The 21234-nt window shown below is 34.3% G+C and overlaps 2 protein-coding genes across 4 annotated transcripts; one reads left to right on the top strand and one right to left on the bottom strand.

Moving 5' to 3' along the window:
• The first annotated feature begins 4243 nt into the window (after window positions 1-4243).
• On the top strand, window positions 4244-9572 carry LOC149727808 (uncharacterized). Its single transcript, XM_089889165.1, has 4 exons — window positions 4244-7710; window positions 7781-7853; window positions 8210-8364; window positions 8679-9572. The coding sequence occupies exons 1-4, from the start codon at window positions 6095-6097 to the stop codon at window positions 9139-9141; spliced, it is 2307 nt and encodes a 768-aa protein (XP_089745291.1). The 5' UTR covers window positions 4244-6094; the 3' UTR covers window positions 9142-9572.
• Window positions 9573-10661: 1089 nt separating this feature from the next.
• On the bottom strand, window positions 10662-21102 carry LOC149727809 (septin-7-like). 3 transcript variants are annotated; one of them, XM_089889168.1, is made up of 12 exons: window positions 20943-21102; window positions 20136-20242; window positions 19548-19648; window positions 18831-18965; window positions 18223-18340; window positions 17997-18089; window positions 17770-17866; window positions 17147-17198; window positions 16605-16724; window positions 13914-14049; window positions 13064-13206; window positions 10662-11176 (listed from the first exon to the last, which is right to left on the bottom strand). In XM_089889168.1, exons 1-12 carry the CDS (start codon window positions 20950-20952, stop codon window positions 11146-11148), a joined length of 1143 nt encoding a protein of 380 aa, XP_089745294.1. In that variant the 5' UTR covers window positions 20953-21102; the 3' UTR covers window positions 10662-11145. The 3 variants fall into 3 exon arrangements, with proteins under 3 accessions (XP_089745294.1, XP_089745293.1, XP_089745292.1); XM_089889167.1 differs by lacking the exon at window positions 10662-11176 and adding an exon at window positions 11338-12185 and having other exon boundaries at window positions 13914-14046; XM_089889166.1 differs by lacking the exon at window positions 10662-11176 and adding an exon at window positions 11338-12185.
• Window positions 21103-21234: the final 132 nt, after the last annotated feature.

A 21234-nucleotide genomic window follows, 5' to 3' on the forward strand; every position in this document is an offset into this window, starting at 1 on the left:
CTCGCTTTTGTGTATACCGCTCTAAAGCAGCAAAGAATAAACCGAGATTGCACATGTTCTTAAGTGATGTAAACAGAATGAAAAACGAAGAATGGATAATAGCAAAAAGCAAAAATAAGAAAGATGTGCATAACTTAAAATGGAGTAACTTTTAAAAGTCAATTATATACATCGTATTTTCTATTTGCTGCTGTGTATTTTCAACCAACTGTGCTGTTGCGCCTTTTTATTATATAATAATAAAAAAAAAAAAAAAAAAAAAAAAAACACAAAACAACACTACAAAGTGTTAATAAGTGTAAAACAAATTAATTAAATAATAATAATACCTTTCTAAATTCATAAAACACTAGTAAGAACACTTTTCCACATTAGGACCGTTATATACGCTCTTTCGTTTAATTTACTGTCGTCGAGTCTGTGGTGTAACGGTTTGCGTGCGGTCGTTTACTCTCTTTGTTTCATTTTTACCGGATTCAAGTCCCGCACAGTAGAATACTTTTTTAATTTTTTGTTTGTTTGATTAGCACGAGTTTGGGGTTTAAATCTTATGTGTATAAACCGTGAAACTAACTGCTCCCCATAGAATAGAGAAACGAATTTGTCATCGCCTCCTAGCGGAAAAAGTATACCGTCTTCTTTGTGTAGCCCCATGTATATTTAACAATGCAAAGATGGACGTGATAACAAAACGAAACAGCCGCCTTTTACAGCCAAAGGGAAAAAGTAATGCATTTCAAGTCCGGGCTTTGGCGTAGTTATGCTGCATTCCATATCCTGCTGCAATGCAAAATAAAACCATGGTTTAATAAAAAATTATTATCAGGAATTTTTTTCGGGACATTTCTTAAAACATAACAATTCAAATGCAAATAATTTCACTTTTCAATTTCACAACTAATTTAACCTAAATGTCTCATCAAACAAACCGTAATAACATTTAATCCGCTACTGCAAATTCTATAATAGCAGGTATTACGGGGGGGCAGGCGACCTTCAAAGCAAAAGAACCGCCTCATTAAAGGAATCAGAGCTGTCAAACTATGGAAAAGTTAAAGCCAACACCAACATCCATCAAGAGGTTTCTAGTATTCAGTATAAGAATAAGGGACTTTGGCAACCATTTTCGATCATGATCTGAAACATACAGTAAGCGTATTTTTTGTCATATTTAATATATATCCCGCATTGTTTTGAACAAAGTTTCATTTTTAGGTATATAGTCCAGTAGCGCTTCGACACAATAAAAGCTGGTATAATATGGAGAATTTTATAAACATGCTTTACGGTAAATAATAAAATAGTAGGGCAGTTGGGTATAATGGAATATTTAAAGAGGAATACCATCGAAAAATCTAAATTTGTATATTGGTATAAATCCTCAAATGTGAATTACAGGTTCCACCACAGTTTTGAAAAAATGAAATCGTACAGCTGAATGAATAAATGTAACTTTTATACTTAAACCTCGCGTGGCCGGAAATCCACAGTTGTTATAACCAGAGTCCGTTGTTAGCAATTCTTTTTTGATGGGGGGTTTTCTTAGTTATTTTGTGTAAAGCGGATAATTTGGACAACCCACTACTGACCACTGGATTAGAACAGTTACCGTTAAGTGCCCTACACCCACAAAGGTAGCACCGACGAGCGCTGAAACTAATGTTGAATTTGTTTAATGTTGCATGTGTGTCTCGTATATTGCGTTAAAATGTTCTCAATTAATAATAAAGTTGTAAGTGACCAAATAAACAATGACTTTTGTATATCGGCAATATGTGCTTAAATATCCCACTATACCTCACTCTACTAGTATAAGATGGGGTAAGATGGGACATGTTAATTTTTTTTATTTATTTGGTACTAAACAAAAAATGTTAACTGAACAATATCCGTAGTCCGTCCGACTCTAAAAAGGCGTTTTAATAGTTTAAAACACAATTCGGTGCTAACGGTATTTCTTCCTAAACTGAACAAAGATTCTGAGATTTAAAACCGCGTCAGTTACCTCAAAAATGGGTTGCTGTATAAAGTGTTTCCACACCAGCGGGTTTAGACTGAATACATGATGGTTTAATAAATATAGAGTAGGATGGGGAAAGATGGGACACCTTTTTATTTTATGTTTTTGTCCCATTTGGTAGTAAACATAGAACATTCAAAGTATTATAAACCGTATCCCCAGGATTCCCATTAATTCTTTACAACACGATTAGGATGTTTAAACATTATGTGCTAAATATGTCCTGTCTTCCCCCACCCCACTGTATATAGTAGAGTGGGGGTAGACGGGACACATAAGCACGCATTGCCCTATATTTCAAAAATCAAAGTATATAACGGTTTTGGGTGATACCACGAATAAGTAGTATAAAATTGTATTATTTAGGGCAAAATAGCCAATAGCCATTCGAATTAAACTGAAATATTGTTTTTACTGTATACGCGTGCTGAAAGTAATAAGCAGAAGCAATTGAGATTATTGTTTAAGGACTTATGTGATTAACCGAAACCACTGTCTGTGTCTGACCATGTGTTTACACTTATACACTCCTAAAGGTATTATGGTTTGGGCGGGATGACGAATATCAGTCAAACATATACAAACAGTACACAGCAGTGGGCGAAACTTTCTGTGGAAAATAACAACAGCCGACGTGTAACTGGGATGTAACACAACTATATGTGAAATACGGTATAGTAGGGTGGGGTGAGATGGGGCACCTTTAGAACATAATATCCAAATATCCTGATTGCGTTTTAAACAATCAACAGCGGTCTATGGGAGCCGTGAAAATACGGTTTTATAATCCTTTGAATGTTCTTTGTTTGCTACCAAATGGGACGATAAAATAGTACGAAAACACGTCCTATCTTTCCCCATTCTACCATATTATGTAACACTGAAAAGTATAAAACGAACTACTGGTAATACCCAGTATTAAATAATGATTTATTACCACATATAGTAGAATAGGGGAGGACGGGACAGCTTTAGAACATAATATCCAAACATCCTGATCGTGTTTGAAACAATTAACAACGGTATGTGGGAGTCGTGAAAAAACGGTTTAATAATTCTTTAAATGTTCTTTGTTTGCTACCAAATAGGACGAGATAATAGAACGAAAACATGTACTATCCTATATAAGCCTACTGTACATAACACTGAAAATGTATAAAACGAAATCCGAGTAATACCCACTACTAAATAATGATTGAACACCACATATATAAAACGACCACATGCTAATTTATAATAGTTATTCGAATATTGATTTATTAAATCAGGGCCTACAAAACTGTTAAACTAATGATCCAAACTTAACGGAAGTTGCGTTCTAGACCAGTCTAGCCTATGCCTCGAAACACTGCTAATCGCAAATAATCATTACGTTTTAAACGAGCTGATTTTTTAATATTAAAGAAAGAGCAACATTTTGTTTGCCATGATACAATTTTAACAGTGAAACATAGCAGAATTTTTTTCGGGACATTTCCTAAAACATAACAATTCAAATGCAAATAATTTCACTTTTCCAACTAATTTAACCTAAATGTCTCATCAAACAAACCGTAATAACATTTAATCCGCTACTGCAAATTCTATAATAGCAGGTATTACGGGGGAGCAGGCGACCTTCAAAGCAAAATAACCGCCTCATTAAAGGAATCAGAGCTGTCAAATTTTATCAAGCAATCTTTGTTCCGGTTATTTCTATTCACAGCTTATAAAAACAGCAAGAAATATGTAAAAGAGATAAAATTTAATAGAAAACCTAACAAAATCGCACTTGTCTGTTTAAGAAATTATTCAACGCTGAGACCCAGAGGCGATTCGGCTGCGATGGATCGGTTTAAGGTATGTAATCGGCCAGTTTAAACCTGCGTACTCGGTAAAATTGTCACTCCAGCTAGACTTAGAGCAAATTGTTTACAGAATCAAATCGGCTCGCTCAAGGCGATGATAAAGCAACGAGCAAAAAGTTAAACCAGTTTTGGGATTTCTGTTTTGTTGTGGGCCGAGCTAACACTGGATCAAAAAGAATACGCCAGAAAAAAACTTTTAAATACCTTTGTAAAGTTGTCAAATAAAGGTAAATTAGTGGCCAATAAGTTACTTATGTAAGCATCATTACAAGAAATTATAATGATGGAAAGGCGCAAAAATATACGTTGAGATTAATTAATGCAAAGTTTGATTTCGTCAAGAACATTTGTAACTTGTCAGAAATTTCCTCGTCTGGCGTAATAGCTATTTTAGTATTTCGTGATTTGACTCCTAATAGCATGCATATAGTGTATCGCGTTGAATGTTTTCTTTTCTAAGAGTATAGGTCAGCGCTTACGTTTGTAAAATTACCGGCAGCTATGACATATTGGAGAAACGACTATATGCAAAAATGACGCAATTTGTAAAACTGTAAAAACAAGAATCAATATTTGAGTCAGTTTAGTCATTGCATTCATTAGTGGCGGATTTTTCATTAAATGACGGTATACCATGTTTATATAAAAGTTACGAGTGCAAATATGATGCGAAGGAAATTAACGTTCTGCAACTCTTGTTCTTAGAGTACCATGTACTATAAACCTACATTCCAATTCTGATTAGTCAGGCTGAGTTTGATTTACATCAGCAATTCGAAGAGAGTAGCACTTGATGAAAAATAAATAACAATTTGCTTAAGTGCGCAAACGTAGCTTATTACTCTGTTTGTCACAAACTACAGAAGTAATAATTTATGTATATTCGTTTTGGTGATGGCTAGTTTCAGTGACTTAACTTTATTAAGTATATTATTTCCCAATGTTGGCCTAATGGTTTTCATTTTAGTAGTTAAATTTTAATATTATAGTTTTACCCCATACTATAAAAGTACATAAAGTTTAGCATTAATAATGTAAAAGGTTTAATTATACAATTTGATTTTTGATGGATTTTACGATACGATAATTCTGACGTCAATTGTTTTAACAAATTTAAGCAAAAGAACCTCTAAAAACCGACAGGTCCGACGACTATGTATAGGACGAAGCTCTTAAAATAGAACCGTTATCTGGCGAATTCACGAACTAGTACGCTTGACGAATGTATAACGATCATTTACCGCAAGATGAGTTTAAATAATTTAGTTTTGGACCGAAAGGCAACTTATGCTTCGTTGGTTCGCGTATTTTCCTCGCTGGTAATTGAACCGATGACGATATAGGGGTTAGTGAGGTTATTTTCGTCTTTAGGGTCAGCCTAAAGGGTTTAATGTGGCGGTAACACGCACCGCACCGAAATAAGACTGCTGAATGAATGATTAATGTCGACGCAAGTACCTTTTATACGCGCCAAGCGTCGTCATAATTAGATTCAGTGCAACCGACTCGTTAATGGCGGTTAGAGACGCTGGGTTTAACGATAGTTTGACGTGAGATGTAAACAATTCAAAACATATTAACGAGTTATACGAATTAAAACTTACATGTTTTATAAATCACTAGCTTACAACGAAACATTTGTCGCGTGAATCAAGACGTAAAGGAAGCAGCATAATAAGTTGATGTTAATTAGAGTCATAAGTTCCTGTATTGAGTCGTGCGATCAGTACGTGTATATTTCACGGGGAGAGAAGTTATATGTGTAGTAACATCATGTCAGGCTAGAGCTTGCTTCGCTGAAAAACTGTTCTGTCTGCATTGCGGGTTGTTCTTTCCAAGAACGCTTATCTGGTGTATAAGCTTTAGGCTTGAGATGTAAAAACTTAGAATTTGAGATAAAAGACTAAAATTCATATGAAGTCAAAATGAAAATGCTTCAGAATTTATGAGTTTCGCGGTATGTTACTACGTAGAAAACCACCGCCGAATTCTTGTAAAACGAAACCTCATTCAGTCGGTTCCAAGAGAATAGGCATACCGTTATTTACGCGCCTAGATGTGTTGTGACGATTGTAAATTACGTAACGTGCAGCATCGTAAATTTAACTAAATTAACATTTGTTTTCATTTTCAATATTAGAAGGATGGATAAGCTGTAATTTTGCCTGGATGTTTCCGCTACCCGAGGCTAATGATTGATTTAGTTGTCTGGTAAAAGGAACACGTTATGAGGCGTATTCAACTTAGGATGGAAAACTGCTGGCAAAATAACTTCAACCACAGATGTTTTGTGCAAGTGTGCGTGCTGCTGTGTATCCTTGCTCACAAAGCTGCGCTCACAAATGCATCGTTATTTGTTGGCAGGGAAGCCAGCGACATATACAAAGTAGGAGACAGAACTGATGTAATTGCTCGTCGCAACATCTCAAGTACTAATTTACCTGTCAATCAACTAGTTGTAGAGCAACACTTTCGCGCGGAAAACTTCCAAAATATTAGTTACTGTGAAAGTAAGCCCAAGTTTAAAATCGGATCTGGCTCGATTTTAGTTTATTTGTCGAGATTGATGTTGTGTCAAATGGTAACGGGGAAGCCTTGGTTGCAAGATGAATGTAGCAATCGAGTTTATAACGTGACCAGCTATTACCACGCAGTGTACGAAAAAATCTGCAACCCTCAAAACTTTGCACGAACATGTGGCAACAGCATCGAGCAAACCGAAAATGGTGTTTTTAATGACGAAGCGCACGATCTAGTATTGGCATGGGTTCGCAGAAATCGCCTCCGTGAAGTTGCAACAATTGTAAACGCGACAAGAAGGAATGAAGAAAGACGAAACGAGACCAAAGTGGAGTATAAGTATTGCGCGGATATTCAATCATTTTTTCAAAACTTTCAAAGTTTTCTTGACAACGAAATTGTAAACACGACGCAAGACCAAACATCGGATATCTTGACTCCGTTTTCTCAACTTAACTATTCTGAGTGGTTTCTTACATACAGACCGTTCTGCGAGCCGGTGGCGTGCGGAATTTCTAAATTAAACTATCAGTCAAACCCGGTGACTTCGTACCAATGTTTTTCTCAATTTTGTCGGCCAGCTATCGTTTTTACAATGGTTGTCGACTCCGTTTTGGCAGCAATTGTGGTAGTGACTAATTTCCTTGTGCTGGCAGTCAGTGTTCGAACAACAATAATGCAGAATATCCCAGGGTACTTTAAGATATCGCTTGCAATAGCTGATATTATGGTCGGCCTCTTTGTGCTGCCAGGAAGTGTGTACCATCACTACGTATTGTCAATGTCGCCTTTACCTTTTCGATCCGAAGGTCAGTCCCCCCATGCTACAGATTACTTTGATCAAAGATATCTCAACTTTATGGGCGTGTTCACAGTAATGTCCTTTTCCGTATCGATTTACACCATGGGTGCAGCGAGCGTTGATCGTTATCTGGCCATCACGAAGCCCTTTCGGTACAGACAGGGCAAGTACTTGACGAAAAAACGATCGATTATTGTGTTCATGGCGATTTGGGCCTTTGGGTTGATTTGCGCAATTTATCCTGTGTTTACAAAGAGACCATACGACATCTCGGGACTTAGTTTGATCCTGTCGACCGGGCTAATCGCTGCAGTAATCTACGCAGTCACGATGGGTTTACCCTTGTTAGCGGTTTGGGTTATCAACGGTATGATGCTGCGACAAGTTTGCACTGATGGCAAAAACCGACGCACTTTATCGGCAAAACGTCGTCGTAACCAACAGCAAGCAAGACCTGACACCGCAGAAGGTGAAAGACCGGAAAACCAATCAGGAAAAGCCAATGTCACTCATTCGAATGGGTAAGATACCTTTCATGACTAAACGTTTGTTTGCAGGCTGGATATAAAATGTTCAATATTGTTCTTACAGCACGACCAAGTCCAATTTCGAACAAGCAGCGAAACGACGAGTGTCTCAATTTGCGATCAGTCTTCACGCAAAGGTATTGTTTGTGTTTTCCACCTTATTCCTGCTTAGGCATCAACACACACTAATACAGTATCACACTAGAATATCAAGTATGGCTTATTTGGCTAACATGCCAACTCTGATTTTCACGATCGACGATATAAAGTGTAAAAGTCATATTTTCGCTACGAAAATATTGTTTTGCTGGTGATTTTATATGATTTATTAATGCAAAATAACCGAAAGAGTATTCTATGAATATAAAATCTAAGGAAGTCATTTAAATATCGTTGCCATCAGACATTTAAATGTTGCTTGCTTATTCACAATGTCAACAAAACAAAGCTCATGTGTATTACGAAGAAATTATAATTAAGATTTATATCACAGCTGCGGAGACAATCGAGGCCAAGCCAAACGGGGACACTAAGCCACGAAAACGTGGAAGAAAAGCTTGCTAAAACATTGGCTGTAATGATCGGGGCGTTCACGATTGCACTTTTACCGAGCATAATTATTCTTGCACTAGGAGTGGCATTAGATAAGTAAGTAACTGAATGAATATTCATTACTGAAATTTAAGTTGGTGTTTTGACGTATCAGGGTGGGGTAAAGTGGGACATGTTTTTATTCTCCTATCTCGTCCCATTTTTTGATAAACAAAAACATTTACTTGAATATATAACCGTAGGGCATTTATAGCAACCCTAAAAAAGTGTTGTAAACCGTTTAAAACACAATTAGGAAATATAAGATGTAGGTGCAAATGGTACCCTATTTTTTACCACAAAACTGTATACTTTCACTTGTTACTTATATTTTTACCGACAATTGTTATAATATTGTTATGTTTCGTCAGGTTAATCACGCCAGCCCGATATCCTGCTACATATTCACCTTATGCTACAAACTTTTACAACTCGGCGCAGTTCGTGGCTTCACGACTCTTGCTTTCCAACTCGTTTTGGAACTGTATAATCTACAGTGTGCGGAATCGTCATTTCCGGCGAGCTCTCGCAGACGTGTTTATCTGTACAGAGGAAGCACGAAGAAGAAGACGTCGAAGTGCATCCATGGGAGGATATTCTTCGTCCTCGTACCGACACAGCCAAGCTAACCGACAGAAATCTCTGTCAAAAATGGCAAGTACAGACAGTTCATACACCACTTCGGAAGCGGAGAAACGGCGTAGAAGTACTCACGTATGGGACCTTAGTACAAGCACGGTTAAAAACCGTAGGGAGTCAAATAACAGCAGTAAAGTAACAACTACAATACTAAATAGCAATACCTGTCGTTGCCCAACAGCCGAGAGCAAGTAATTAAAAAAAATGTTTAATATTTCTACCATATTTGATGTTCTTAATGCTCGTGTCTTTCTGTGTACTGGTAGCTGCATTACATTAAACACAGTGTGTACCTATATGTGTAAATAACACTTCGCATATAATCTTTACTTGTCAAATTGTGTGCTAATCTCCAACCTGCCATTGTCAACGTTATAACACTACCTCTCCGTATACATAAATTTTCGTCACCGATTAAAAACCACCTTTGATAATTTAGCAAATATCATTTACCGTCAAAGCTATACACGTGTATACAGGAATAGCGTTTATTAAACAAAAACTTACATTAAAGTAAAAAAACTTTTTTTTATTAAGTAACGTAATTCTTTCCTAATTCCCATTTCCGCAATATCGTTTATGATGCATTGAACTAATAAACTGTAGGCCCACCAGGCACCAGTGAACGAAGGCAATATTCTGTTAAAATGGCCACAGCAAACGTTTTGATTTAATTTCAAGATTTCCGTTTGACTTTAATATCCCATTCCGTGCATCAAGGTCTTTTTTTCCTCTCTCATATACATAACAAATAATTAGGAGGAAAACACATCTGGCTTTATCCTGTCCGGTGTCGTTGGAAAGTGGTTAGTGCGCCTATCTCGAGCATTTACGGGTTCGAGGCTCGTTGTTGTTATCGTTGAAAGACACTAAACGACAATTGCTTCAACCGATATTGGTCACTAATGGGTTGTGTAAATTTAAAATTGTCTGCCATATGGTATGAAAAAAATATCCTAAAAACAATCACCCACGAAGTTACATGAGCTGAATGAAACACAACACCTGTGTTATAGCGACTATCGTTGCCCCCCTGCGCGAGGAAAAATAGGTTACTTCCATTCATTTGTTACTCATTGCTAGGTGATTCGTTTTAAATAATATATAACATAATGGATCAAATAGTTCCATGTGAATAAATAATTAATTCAGTTCGAACAAGAGACTGATGATGTTTGTTTGTGGATACCATTAGCATATAATCCCAACATATTGTTTAGTTGCTTGCTACATATAATTCTGTAAATATATATTTTTATTCAGTACCATTTGGTACTAGAAAAAAAAGGAAGGCATGTTCCATCTTACTCCACCAAACTATCTAATCTTTGTTCGGTACCAATAGAACAAAGAGAAATGAAGACATGTCCCAACTTACCCCACCCTACTATATATTCGGTTTCCCTCTGCTGCTGCTTGTAATTAATCTATTCAGACTTTCGTAATGTCGGTATGATAGTCGTGGGCCTACCTGGGTTATAAATAATGTTGTGTAGTCTACACGCATGGCCATGATGACTTTAGTGTAGTAGGGTGTGGGGAGATGGGACACCTTTTTATTCAGCTTTCTCGTCCCATTTGATAAACATTCAAAGAATTTTAGAACCGCATCTTCACTGCTGTGCTAAAGGTATTTCATCTTACCCCAAAGTACTATATGTATATAGGACCTTACATCTCTACTGTACTAAGACGTTGAAATAACTGGACAAGAGTTTAGTCGTACTTGTAATGTTCCCGAATGCAATTCGAGGCTGCGTAACATACATAGCAACATTAATACATGCGGATAATATTTGGAATATATTACATATGCATACACTGCACGTTTCATTTGAGATAGAAGTCTTAAAAACGACTCGAACTCTTAAGCAATGGCGGGTAAAGGCAGTAGCATTGAGCGAAGAAACATAAGGTAAGTTATTAGATTATGCTGCGTATGTAAAGGGCTATACAGAACAGAGTTAACGTCAAGGAAACTCTAACAACCCGTTAAAATACAGCAGCATCATTCACATTGCGTTGGCTGCAATACAACAGCAGCAATGAAAGTCGTTTTATATTTGCTTGGTTAAATAGGCAATAGTGAAAATCATGTTGTACAGTTTAAAACACATAGCATTCATCTTTCTGGCATATTTTGGCCACGTGAAAAACTGTTGTCGTTTCAGTTTGCAGGTCGACGTCAAATAATCGGTTTCACCATTTTTTCTTTCTTCCGAGTGTACGACTGGCACAAACAAGTGTGAAATTAAAAAACAACCAAAACCGAACGCAAATCGAAGTTATTTTGTTGGCGAAGAAACGTGTTTTGTGTTGTTGCGAATTAACTACATATAAGCAGAACTCAGGAGTTTTCGAAATTTTCCACTAAATTATTAATACATTCAATTTCCCTTAATTTCTTTATTATATAATATGTAATACAACGTTGTAGGTGAAACTCATTTGTACATTTCAATCATTTTTTTAAATTAAATTTAACTTTTCATTTTTTGTGCGGGACTGAGTTATAAAACCAACATGCTACGAAAACTTGTCAGGGTAGTTATTGCAAAGGCAAATATGCAATGTTATGTAAAACGTATACGGCTAATATAATAGCGAATGCAACAGTTTTTAAACTGGATGCAAAAAAACGGAATATAATTCGGGTAAATTAAAAAATAACAGACTGCAGAAAAATGTTAAGTAACTGTATAATGATCAATCGATCAGCGTTGGGTTGAGTGAACGTTAGTTAGTGGCAGCAGCAGGTTGATAACACGACGTGTCGAGAAGCTACTGACGGTATTTGACTTTGAGGGATTAAAAAAAAAAACGTTTGAGTTACAGTTTATGGGTGAAACACGCCAACCTTGTATTGCAATAAGTTTAACGGCAGCCTATTAAGTCGGTTTCCCAGGACAAACACTGTGGGGTAGTCGGTAGATTTACACCAGCATGCCTTTTGCTTTGTAGCCGAGCAATCAGTAACAAGGGGTTTGAAAGGTAAGCAACTCTGATGACGCTTGTCGGTTGCGTAATAGGTAATAAAAACCGCAGACGAATGACAAAAAGAAAGCATGCACTGTGAACGGTGGGGTCGGGACAGCAGGCTGGAGAAGTTTGTTTATAGGAAGCACTCAGCAATGAGCATCCGTCGTGTTAGTTGTATATGCGGGGATTGGATACGGAATCATGCACGCAAAAAGTTTCTCTAAAAAAGTGTTTTGGTCTTCTTTTTCTTATCCATGGACCTATGTGAGTCGCACCGTTGGTTGTCATCGTTGATTGATCACGGCAAGCCATGCGGAGTGGGGTGGGAAGGAAAAGAAATAAGAAACAAATCAGTGCCAAGCAATTTGTAGATTTAAATTAGTGCACACAAATATCCTAACGGTAATAAAGCCAGAAAAAGAAAGCTTTTGTTTCATGCAAATTATTTCCGGCGATGACACAATTTATTGCAACACAAAATAAATTAATCTAAAACACACTTTTAAGCAAATTTAATTTCGTATCGTTTTTACCTAGCTTAGCTTCAACAATATTTTTTTTTTAACAATTTGTTTTGATTTACAAATTTTTATATTTTTTTAAGACAAACCAAATACTTTAAAAAATGAGCAAGCTGAATAGGACATTAAAATTGAGGTATGAAAACAAATTAGCTTGAAGAAATGTTTTGGATTTATATTATGTCTGGCAACTAAAGTTTACAGCAAAAACTGTTCGTAGATTGTGATAAATTTTAAATATATTTGATTTCGAAATTATGTTTTCAGTTTGTGAACAGACCATATTATGATAATTACTGCTTATATGTAAGCAGTAACAACTAACAACTGTTCGGACTTAAGAATATTACATGTAGCATTTACATTTCATTATTAAAATATGTCCTTTTTTGATAATTTAAATTGTATAATAAAAACAAACAAAGAAAATTATGTTGCTTCATTAGTAACTGTTTGAGTTTGAATAAGATCTATTTAAACTAGTTTAAAAATTAAATTTTGACTAATTTACACTGCACACATTCTAAACTGAACGATGAAAAAAATAACGACACTACACCATGTGCACACACATACTAAGTAAAAATGGAAAAAAAAGAAAAATGATGTCAACTTACTTGTCGGATTTTCGATCCTCCATCAGTTTAAGTTGCAAAGCCTCAAAATCTTGTTTGTCTTTCTCATATTGTCGCTGCTTCTCGTCTAGAGCAGCATATTCTGCTTCCAATTTCTTTTTCATTGCTTCGTGTCGACGAGACAACTAGAATTTTTTTAGATTGTCACTTATACCGAATGTGTCGAAAATATTAAAGTTGAATAGTCATGTAATGAACATATTAAGTTACAATTTTCGCAATTTTACTGGTATTTGTTTATGAATGGTAGTTGGGGTTTAAGAGTTATAACTTTCTCTACTCTAAAAAGTCACCAACCAGCGTATACAAGTTAATACTGATCTGGTGCTCATAGAGTTCTTTGTGTAAAGAAGTACAGTAAGGATCTGTGCTACGAAAACGTAACTGACAAAAATCAAGTCAAACCAATTGTATAATAAAAGATATATATATTTCGCTTAAATGGCATTGTCAGTCTCTTATTTAAATAAAATTAGAATTGACCTAAGTCACCTAACATGCCCGTTAAACGTTTAAAACTCAGATAACCCATTAGTGACCAGTGGGTGTAAAGTGTCTTGCCCGAAGACACACAACCGACATGGTAACCACACTCAGCTCTGAACATGATATACTCCAGTTACAAGGCAAGCACTGTAACCACAAAGCTGGTTAACAGGTTTGAGACATGCTGTTATAATTGTTGGCGTGTGCATCCTTGAGCATGATTCATTCATTTAACTAAATGGTGCCAGGCCCATTGTACAACAATCAATCCAACAAAAATATCAGGCAGAACTTTCAGCCAAAATATTCTGTTCTATAAAAGGTCTTTCAATTTAATTCCACTCACATCTGCCTCAGATTCCTGCAATTTCTGCTTCTTCTCGTGGACTTTCATCCGGAAGACTTCTTCCATTTCCATTTCCATCTTCTTCATCTTTTGCATGTGTTCCGACTTCTCTTCCTCCATTTGAGCGAGAGGACTTCTAGAACGGAATTGTTTGTTTATTTTATTCATCATATATAAAATATAGTACAGTGGGATACGATGTCATTACCATTACACCTAAATTCCATATTTTCTACTGTTTTAACAATTAACAACGCTATTTTAGAGTGGCTGGGCTAGGGATATACAATTTTGTAAATATTCTTTGTTTACTAGGAAATGGGACCAGAAAAGAGACAGAAAACATGACCCGTCTTAGGATCTTACCCCACCCATCAATACCATTATGCGAATATAGGTATTTATGACATAAAAAATATGCATAATCTAACAGTAGAAAGCAGAGATTTATTTAATATAGTACTGTTGGGAAACCGTTAAAACCTACATCTCATATTTCCTGGTTTTAAACAGTCAGAGAGAGAGAGACCAATAATTATTTGGTGTAAATATTTTTGTAAACTAGACAATTAGTAAACTGAACGATTTTTTTTAGTATGCAAAACAATTGCACGAAGTTTTAACAGATTAACATACAAAGCAATTGCAAACTATTTATATAATTTTAAATTCTCAAGCAGTAAACAAAATGCATGTGATAAACACAATTATATCAGGAATTGTAGGTGTTTAACAAAACAGATAAATGCAACCTGTTACCAACAATTTTAACCACCTAACATGCCAATTTCCAGAAAGGAAATACAAAATATGAAAACCAAACCATGGAACTACAGGTTACAACTCGTGTGGCTATGTTGTGAACCAAAATGTATAGCAGCATATTTTCAAATAATTATGAAACTGGTCATGTTATACATGGTACTTAATGTACTTATTCATTTAGTAGGAATAATGAAACTAATCTTTTTTACATCCACAATTATATACAAGTTGAGTCCCTAAAATTGCTCTAACCCAGTGGTCACTAATGAGTTACCCAAATTATCAGCATACATAAAAAAGAAACCCAAAAAAATAATCATCCACGAAGTAACATACATGGTAAATCCTAAGCTGGCACAAAGTGTATGAAACGCAAATATAAATCAAGTTACATCCATTTATTCATTCAAAAGATTATATATTTTCGGACTTTCTCAGGTCGCAATGTATGGCAGATAAAACACTAGTTACATAAAATCTTAAGTTTATTTAGGACCAGAGGAGCAAATTTAAAATTATATTGTGCCTGTCAGCAAAAGTGGCACAGTTTTAATAAAAACTATACAATACTAAAAGTCTTAAGCTTTTTGTGTATAACAGTGTATGGACAATTCTTTTTTTGGTCATAACATATGGTTACAATTAGTAGCCAATTCGTCATTAAGCTAAGCTTAACACATAGGGTCGTGGCAAGCAGATTCTATATTTATAAATCACGTAACTACAGTTTTATTCTGTACAAAGATGAGACACATTTTACTGTCTTGTGAGTTTGGCAAAAATACAACATTACCAATTAATTTAAACTAAAGTCAAAATATTTTCTGTTTAATACAAATGACATTACTTAAATATGTCAATTTTTTTGTACAAATATAAACAATCTAAAAAATGATCTTTTTTATTTTGAATACAAATCATTGTTTAAATCGAAAATAAGATTATGAGGTAGAATTAATTGTGAAACCTATTAAAAAACTTAACATGCATGTCAAATCTTCAATTTTGTAAAAGAAAAATTCCTTTCACACTGTTTCTTCTTTTCGCATGACTGTAATGTTTTGAAATTTTGACTTTCAGTTACTCATAGGCTACTGAAAGAGCGAACAGGTTTTGAAGTAAGAACATACATTTCCTTGTGACGCTAGCCAATTAAATTGCGACGTGTTGAGCAGTACTACAAATTGCAACGTGCAATTTCCTGTTTGGAAGCTGATGCAGCATAGCTTCAAACAAGCAGGTGAACTTCAAAAACACTTTACTAGACCAGGCCTTTACTGGCACATTGCTAAGCCACAAAACAGGCGAACAGCATAAAAAAATTGTAAAATTTAAATTTGTGTTTTTTAAATTTAACGTTCATTAAACAGTTACCGAAATTTCGAATGTTTTGTAACGTGAAATTGATGTGATTTTGAGAACAATATTTCTACAGTTTTTACATTATAAAAAAATTGATGCGTATAGCATGATCTGGCCTCAAAAACATGTCATATGTACAATATGACTGTATGAATTTATGAAAATCAAATTACGTAGCGTATATTCATTTTTCGTGTTGTGACTATGCTATGACGTAGACTGACGGCAAAATTGTAACAACAATAATAATGCTTTCAACATTTTATTATTAAAAGCTAACAGCCTAATAATTTACACATATAGTCAATAAAGAGTCAATATAAAATATAATAGTGTCACTTATAGTGTTTTGCTTATTCATAATGATATTACTTGGTAATATTAATTTATCTAACCATTTTCTATGGTATGGGGTTGAGGTCCTGTAGCATGACAAGCCATGGGCCATGGCTCTTAGGATTTAGGCAAAGTTTGGCCCTTTTTTTAACACTTAGAATAGAAAATAGTTTTTTAACTTAACACACCAGCTTCAATTTCCGAAAGTTCATATTAATTTCAACATACTTGGTTTGAGCTTTACTCCTTCCATCCATGGTAGTCGTGGTAACCGAACTTAGTTTCTTACTTCTATAATTTTCATAATGGACGTTGTTGGTCACATCTTTTAAATCTTGCATGTGTGTTCTGAAAACAAAGGATTTAACAATTTTGTGAGAAAAAACAACCAGATTTAATAACAAAGCAAAAAAAAAACAAACCAGATAGTAAATGAAAAACACCATTATTTTTAATACAAAATCTTGAGTGACATTTGTAAAGTGTGTTGAATGCAGGTAATTTAGCTCTGCTCGCTTGTATGAAAACTTAACACTAATAGCGTAATAAAAGGCAGTTTAAATGAGGTGTGCTAATTATTTAATGCCAGCCCTGTTTTAAAGTTGATGTGACTCGAACCAAGAACCTCTAACATTATACCTATGGTGACCAGATAAAATTTAACTGATGTATTAAATAATTGATACACCGGTTTTAAACCGCTTTTTAATATGCTGGTAATGTTAAGTTTAAATCAAGACAAACATTACAATGACATCACAATAACTCACCTAACCAGCATATTCCTCAGCACTGTGAAGTCACAATGGTCGATATTCTCAACTGTAAAACAAAAAAATAGTTAAGTAGATAAGGGACAACCTGCTACTTTTGACATTTTACAAGTATGGTAAATGTTTAAAGGACAAATGTGTTTGGCTGCTATAATAGACTATATTCTAGACAGAACAGACCAATAATCTACCAGACCTAAGTACTAATAATCTAAAAAATGTAGAAAAATTCTGAGAAAGAAAACTAAATTGTGTATTGTGTGAAAATGTGCTCTATTTCAACAATAACATACTTTTGATGTTTTAGCAATAGCAGTCTAACGGTGTCAAAACTTTATTCAAACAATGACTGAAACAAAGTCTCTATAAAGTTTCTATATGAACAATTTTAGTAGATTGTGGTAAGATGGGACTACTTTCATTCTCCTTTAATGTTCCATTTGGTAGTAAACAAAGAGTAATGACAGAATTATAAAAAAGTAACCTTACCACTCTAAAAAACGTTGATAATCTTTAAAACACGATTAGGAAAAATGTGATTTAGGTGCTAAAGGTATCCTATCTTTCCCCACAGTACTACTATACCTTAAAAAACAAATAATTAACATAATTGATGTTACCTTCAGCCACACCCCATGGGTACTGTCGACCTCTCACTCTCCTTCCACCAATCTCTAACACTGTGTTGCTACCAACCACTGCAAATGGGACTCGACTCTACAGAAAAATACATAAAACATGTAACTAGTTTGTGAATAACCAGTTACAATAATTTTCCATGGCACGAATAGGGGGAAGTTTGTTAAAACCATAAATAACCTTAAATAAATAGAAAACTTGTAAAAACCTTTAATTTCCTGTTGAGTCGATTTTCTTCTTCATCCTCACATTCAGGAAACTCATAAAGTTGGATTTTGTGTTCATGAATTTCTTTCATAATCTACAAAGAGCAGGATTATCATAAAAACCCAAAATAATACATATTTGCCAGACGCAAAATTTTTAACAGTTTGCAAAATTTTGACCTTATTTACTTTTGATCGTTTGCTGTAAGTTTTTTTATATATATTTACCTGCTTTTTGAACCTAAGGCATTCCTCTGGGGTCATGGTATCAGCTTTTGCAATGAGTGGAATAATGTTGACTTTATCGTGAAGATTTTTCATAAATTCGACATCAAGGGGTTTCAGACTAGCAGATATAAAACATATATAATTTAATATGTGTTTTCCAATAATATACAGAAGAGTAAAGACAATTCCAAACTTCTCTTCTGGTATAAAGTAAGATTAATATCAACATTATTTCTACCTTTTCTGAGACTTTATTAGGGTATGACTTAGACCAGTAGGTTACTCTTTTAAAATCGTAGATGAAATATAGATATATATTATAATATAGCCCTAAATAAAATAGTATTAATATGCTGTATTGTCGTCAATGTCTAAATATCCTGATTTTATTCTAAACAATTAAAAATGGTCTATGAGAATCGTGAAGTTATAGTTTTATAATTCTTTGAATGTTCTTTGTTTACTACCAAATGGGACAAGAAAATCAAATGAAAAGGTGTCCCATTTTTTCCCACGCTACTATAGTACATAAAATAAGTATATACTGAGTTACAGTCAACTGCAAAACAGGTAAATCTCAATCAGAATAAACTTTACAGCAAAGTTACCCGTGACCAGTCGGTGCAATGAAGTACAAGCAGCAGTGAACGCGATTGTCCGCTAGTTTTGACCGAGTCACCATTGACTCAGCATTCAGGTAATCTTCAAATTTCTTTTCAATGTGGTTGATGACTGCTTGCCAGCTGGTGACATGTTTTTATGATAATCATTGATAATGAAAATTTGGTTGTTTCCTCATGTAGGACATCAAGGGTAATAAAAATATACTTTTTGTGAAATCTTATTTTTTAAAAAAAAAAAAAATTATAAGAATAATATTATTCTCCCTCAATAAAATCAAGTTTTGTTGCTCCTGTTGTTTGGGGAGTTAACATGTGGGGAAAAAAACAAATTTAATATATATATATTAATATATATATATATATATATATATATGTATATATATATATAAATCAATTTTTCTTCTATTCTATATATATAAATTTTAACAAATTTCAATCAACCTTCATCTAAATTTTAGGATAAACATAATTATGGAAAACATCATGTTATTTTTTCTAACTTAGCAAAATAGGGATGCAAATTGAACTAAAAAAATAAAAATATTGATTTAATGTTTAATAAAACTAAATTCTTTACAAAATAATACCAACATTTTTAACTCCTAGCACCAAACAGTCCAAACCACCAAATACAAAATATAACGAGTGTTTCACTTATTGTTTTCATAACAACCAAGTTTCACATAGTCAGTGTCAACTTACCAGTTACTGTTGTCGACAGCATCTCCAAAACCTGGTGTGTCATCTATGGTAAGCCGAAGGGTCACTCCATTTTCTTTTATTAAAACTTTGGTGGTTTCAACCTAAATAAAACAGATAAATATATATATTTATATTATATATATAGTATATATATGATATATATATGTGTGTGTGCGTCTGTGTGTGTGTGTGTGTATTTCTGATGCACAATTGTAAAAATAATAAGTGTAACAAGATTTCATTATTTTTGTGCATGAAACTATAACACAACATCTAATTGGTCACAACAATGGGAATGTGACAGGCATCTAGAGGGGTAACCAGTATTTGCAAAAGTGCAATTTTGTAAAATGCATAATTAGTGAGATTGTGTTTAAATCAAAGTCATTCTAGATTTGTCTGCCATTCTGAACTATATATATACGTATATATATACCATGATTCATGCCTGCATTGCCTGTATATTTTAGAAAAAAAGTTTTTTGAAACCAAAAGGTTTAAACATGCTTTATTGCTGAAGTGAACAGCCTAAACATTTACAAGTTTTTACTAGTAAACAACTAAACAAGTACAATCAATAGATTTTACCTTTACAGTTTTCTTTATCCTGAGGGAGGGGCCAGGGTATTCGTTGGAATAAAGGTCAGAGAGAAAAAGAGAATTAATTAAAGTTGACTTGCCTAGTCCAGATTCCCCTGCAATGACAAATATTTATCAGCAAAGGACAAATGTTTTATTTTTATTACTGTAACTATTATTGGAAGGAAATTTATTGAAAGTATGTTGTGTTTACATAATGTGTATTTGTATGAAGTTATTAGCTGTATAAACTTTCTTATTTGTTGTAACAAGGATATAAACTGTTTGCTTTGGCTGGTAAAACAAGATCGGATTAATTGATTATGCTTTTAAACTTGTATCATAAGATTCATAAGTTAAGTACATATGTACAGTACAGCCAGTTGTAATTCTGATTAAAACTTAAATCATAAATGCAGCCATCTAGTAAAAAAGTAAGAAAATAGACTGGATATTCTGGTATCTTGTTGTGGTGATAATGGGCCAACTCTAACACAAATCCCAAGGCCCATGGGGCATGGGGTGCCAGATTATAACTTATAAGACCTTGCAGTAGATTTTTTAAATTTATTTATATGGTTTTCATAGATACCCAACTTTGTATTATAATCTACATCATACCATTCTACACAAAATACCTAATAATTTACTGATAAGAATATAAATACAACTGGAGCTGATTTTCAGAAGCTCAAAGCTTATGAAACACAAAAACTTTATGCTTTCATTAGTTATATATATTAAAACACGGGAACAAAAATGCATAACAATAACTCTTAAGTGAATACAACACAAAATTTTGCAGTTTGCACTGACCTACGACCATAAGGGTAAACTCAAATCCTTGTTTTACTGATTTTCTGTAAAGTTGATTTGGAAGATTTGCAAATCCCACATAACTATCAAGAGCTTTCGGCTGTTGCTGTATTGTAAATAACAAAGATTTTATGATTTTGATATTGGATTAGTGTACAAGTATGCCATTTGTAGGTAATAAGCCAATCCTGGCCTAAATCCTAGGACGCATGGTGTGTCATGCTGTGGAACCTCGCCCACATAGAATATTGTGCTGTTTGTACTTAACGTACGTTTAGAATGTTTAAAAGCT

Source organism: Ciona robusta, chromosome 11 (genome assembly GCF_009617815.1).
Source record: "Ciona robusta chromosome 11, ASM961781v2".
Lineage (NCBI taxonomy): Eukaryota > Metazoa > Chordata > Ascidiacea > Phlebobranchia > Cionidae > Ciona > Ciona robusta.

What these genes read in the sequence shown, in the direction of transcription:
- LOC149727808 (XM_089889165.1), top strand. Translation starts at nt 6,095, where the DNA reads ATGAGGCGTATTCAACTTAGGATGGAAAACTGCTGGCAAAATAACTTC. An exon ending in AATGTCACTCATTCGAATGG is followed by an intron (nt 7,711 to 7,780) that starts GTAAGATACCTT and finishes TTGTTCTTACAG; the next exon opens with CACGACCAAGTCCAATTTCG. An exon ending in CGATCAGTCTTCACGCAAAG is followed by an intron (nt 7,854 to 8,209) that starts GTATTGTTTGTG and finishes TTTATATCACAG; the next exon opens with CTGCGGAGACAATCGAGGCC.
- LOC149727809 (XM_089889166.1), bottom strand. An exon ending in GACTCAACAGGAAATTAAAG is followed by an intron (nt 17,867 to 17,996) that starts GTTTTTACAAGT and finishes ATTTTTCTGTAG; the next exon opens with AGTCGAGTCCCATTTGCAGT. An exon ending in TGCAGGAATCTGAGGCAGAT is followed by an intron (nt 13,207 to 13,913) that starts GTGAGTGGAATT and finishes AAAAAATTCTAG; the next exon opens with TTGTCTCGTCGACACGAAGC.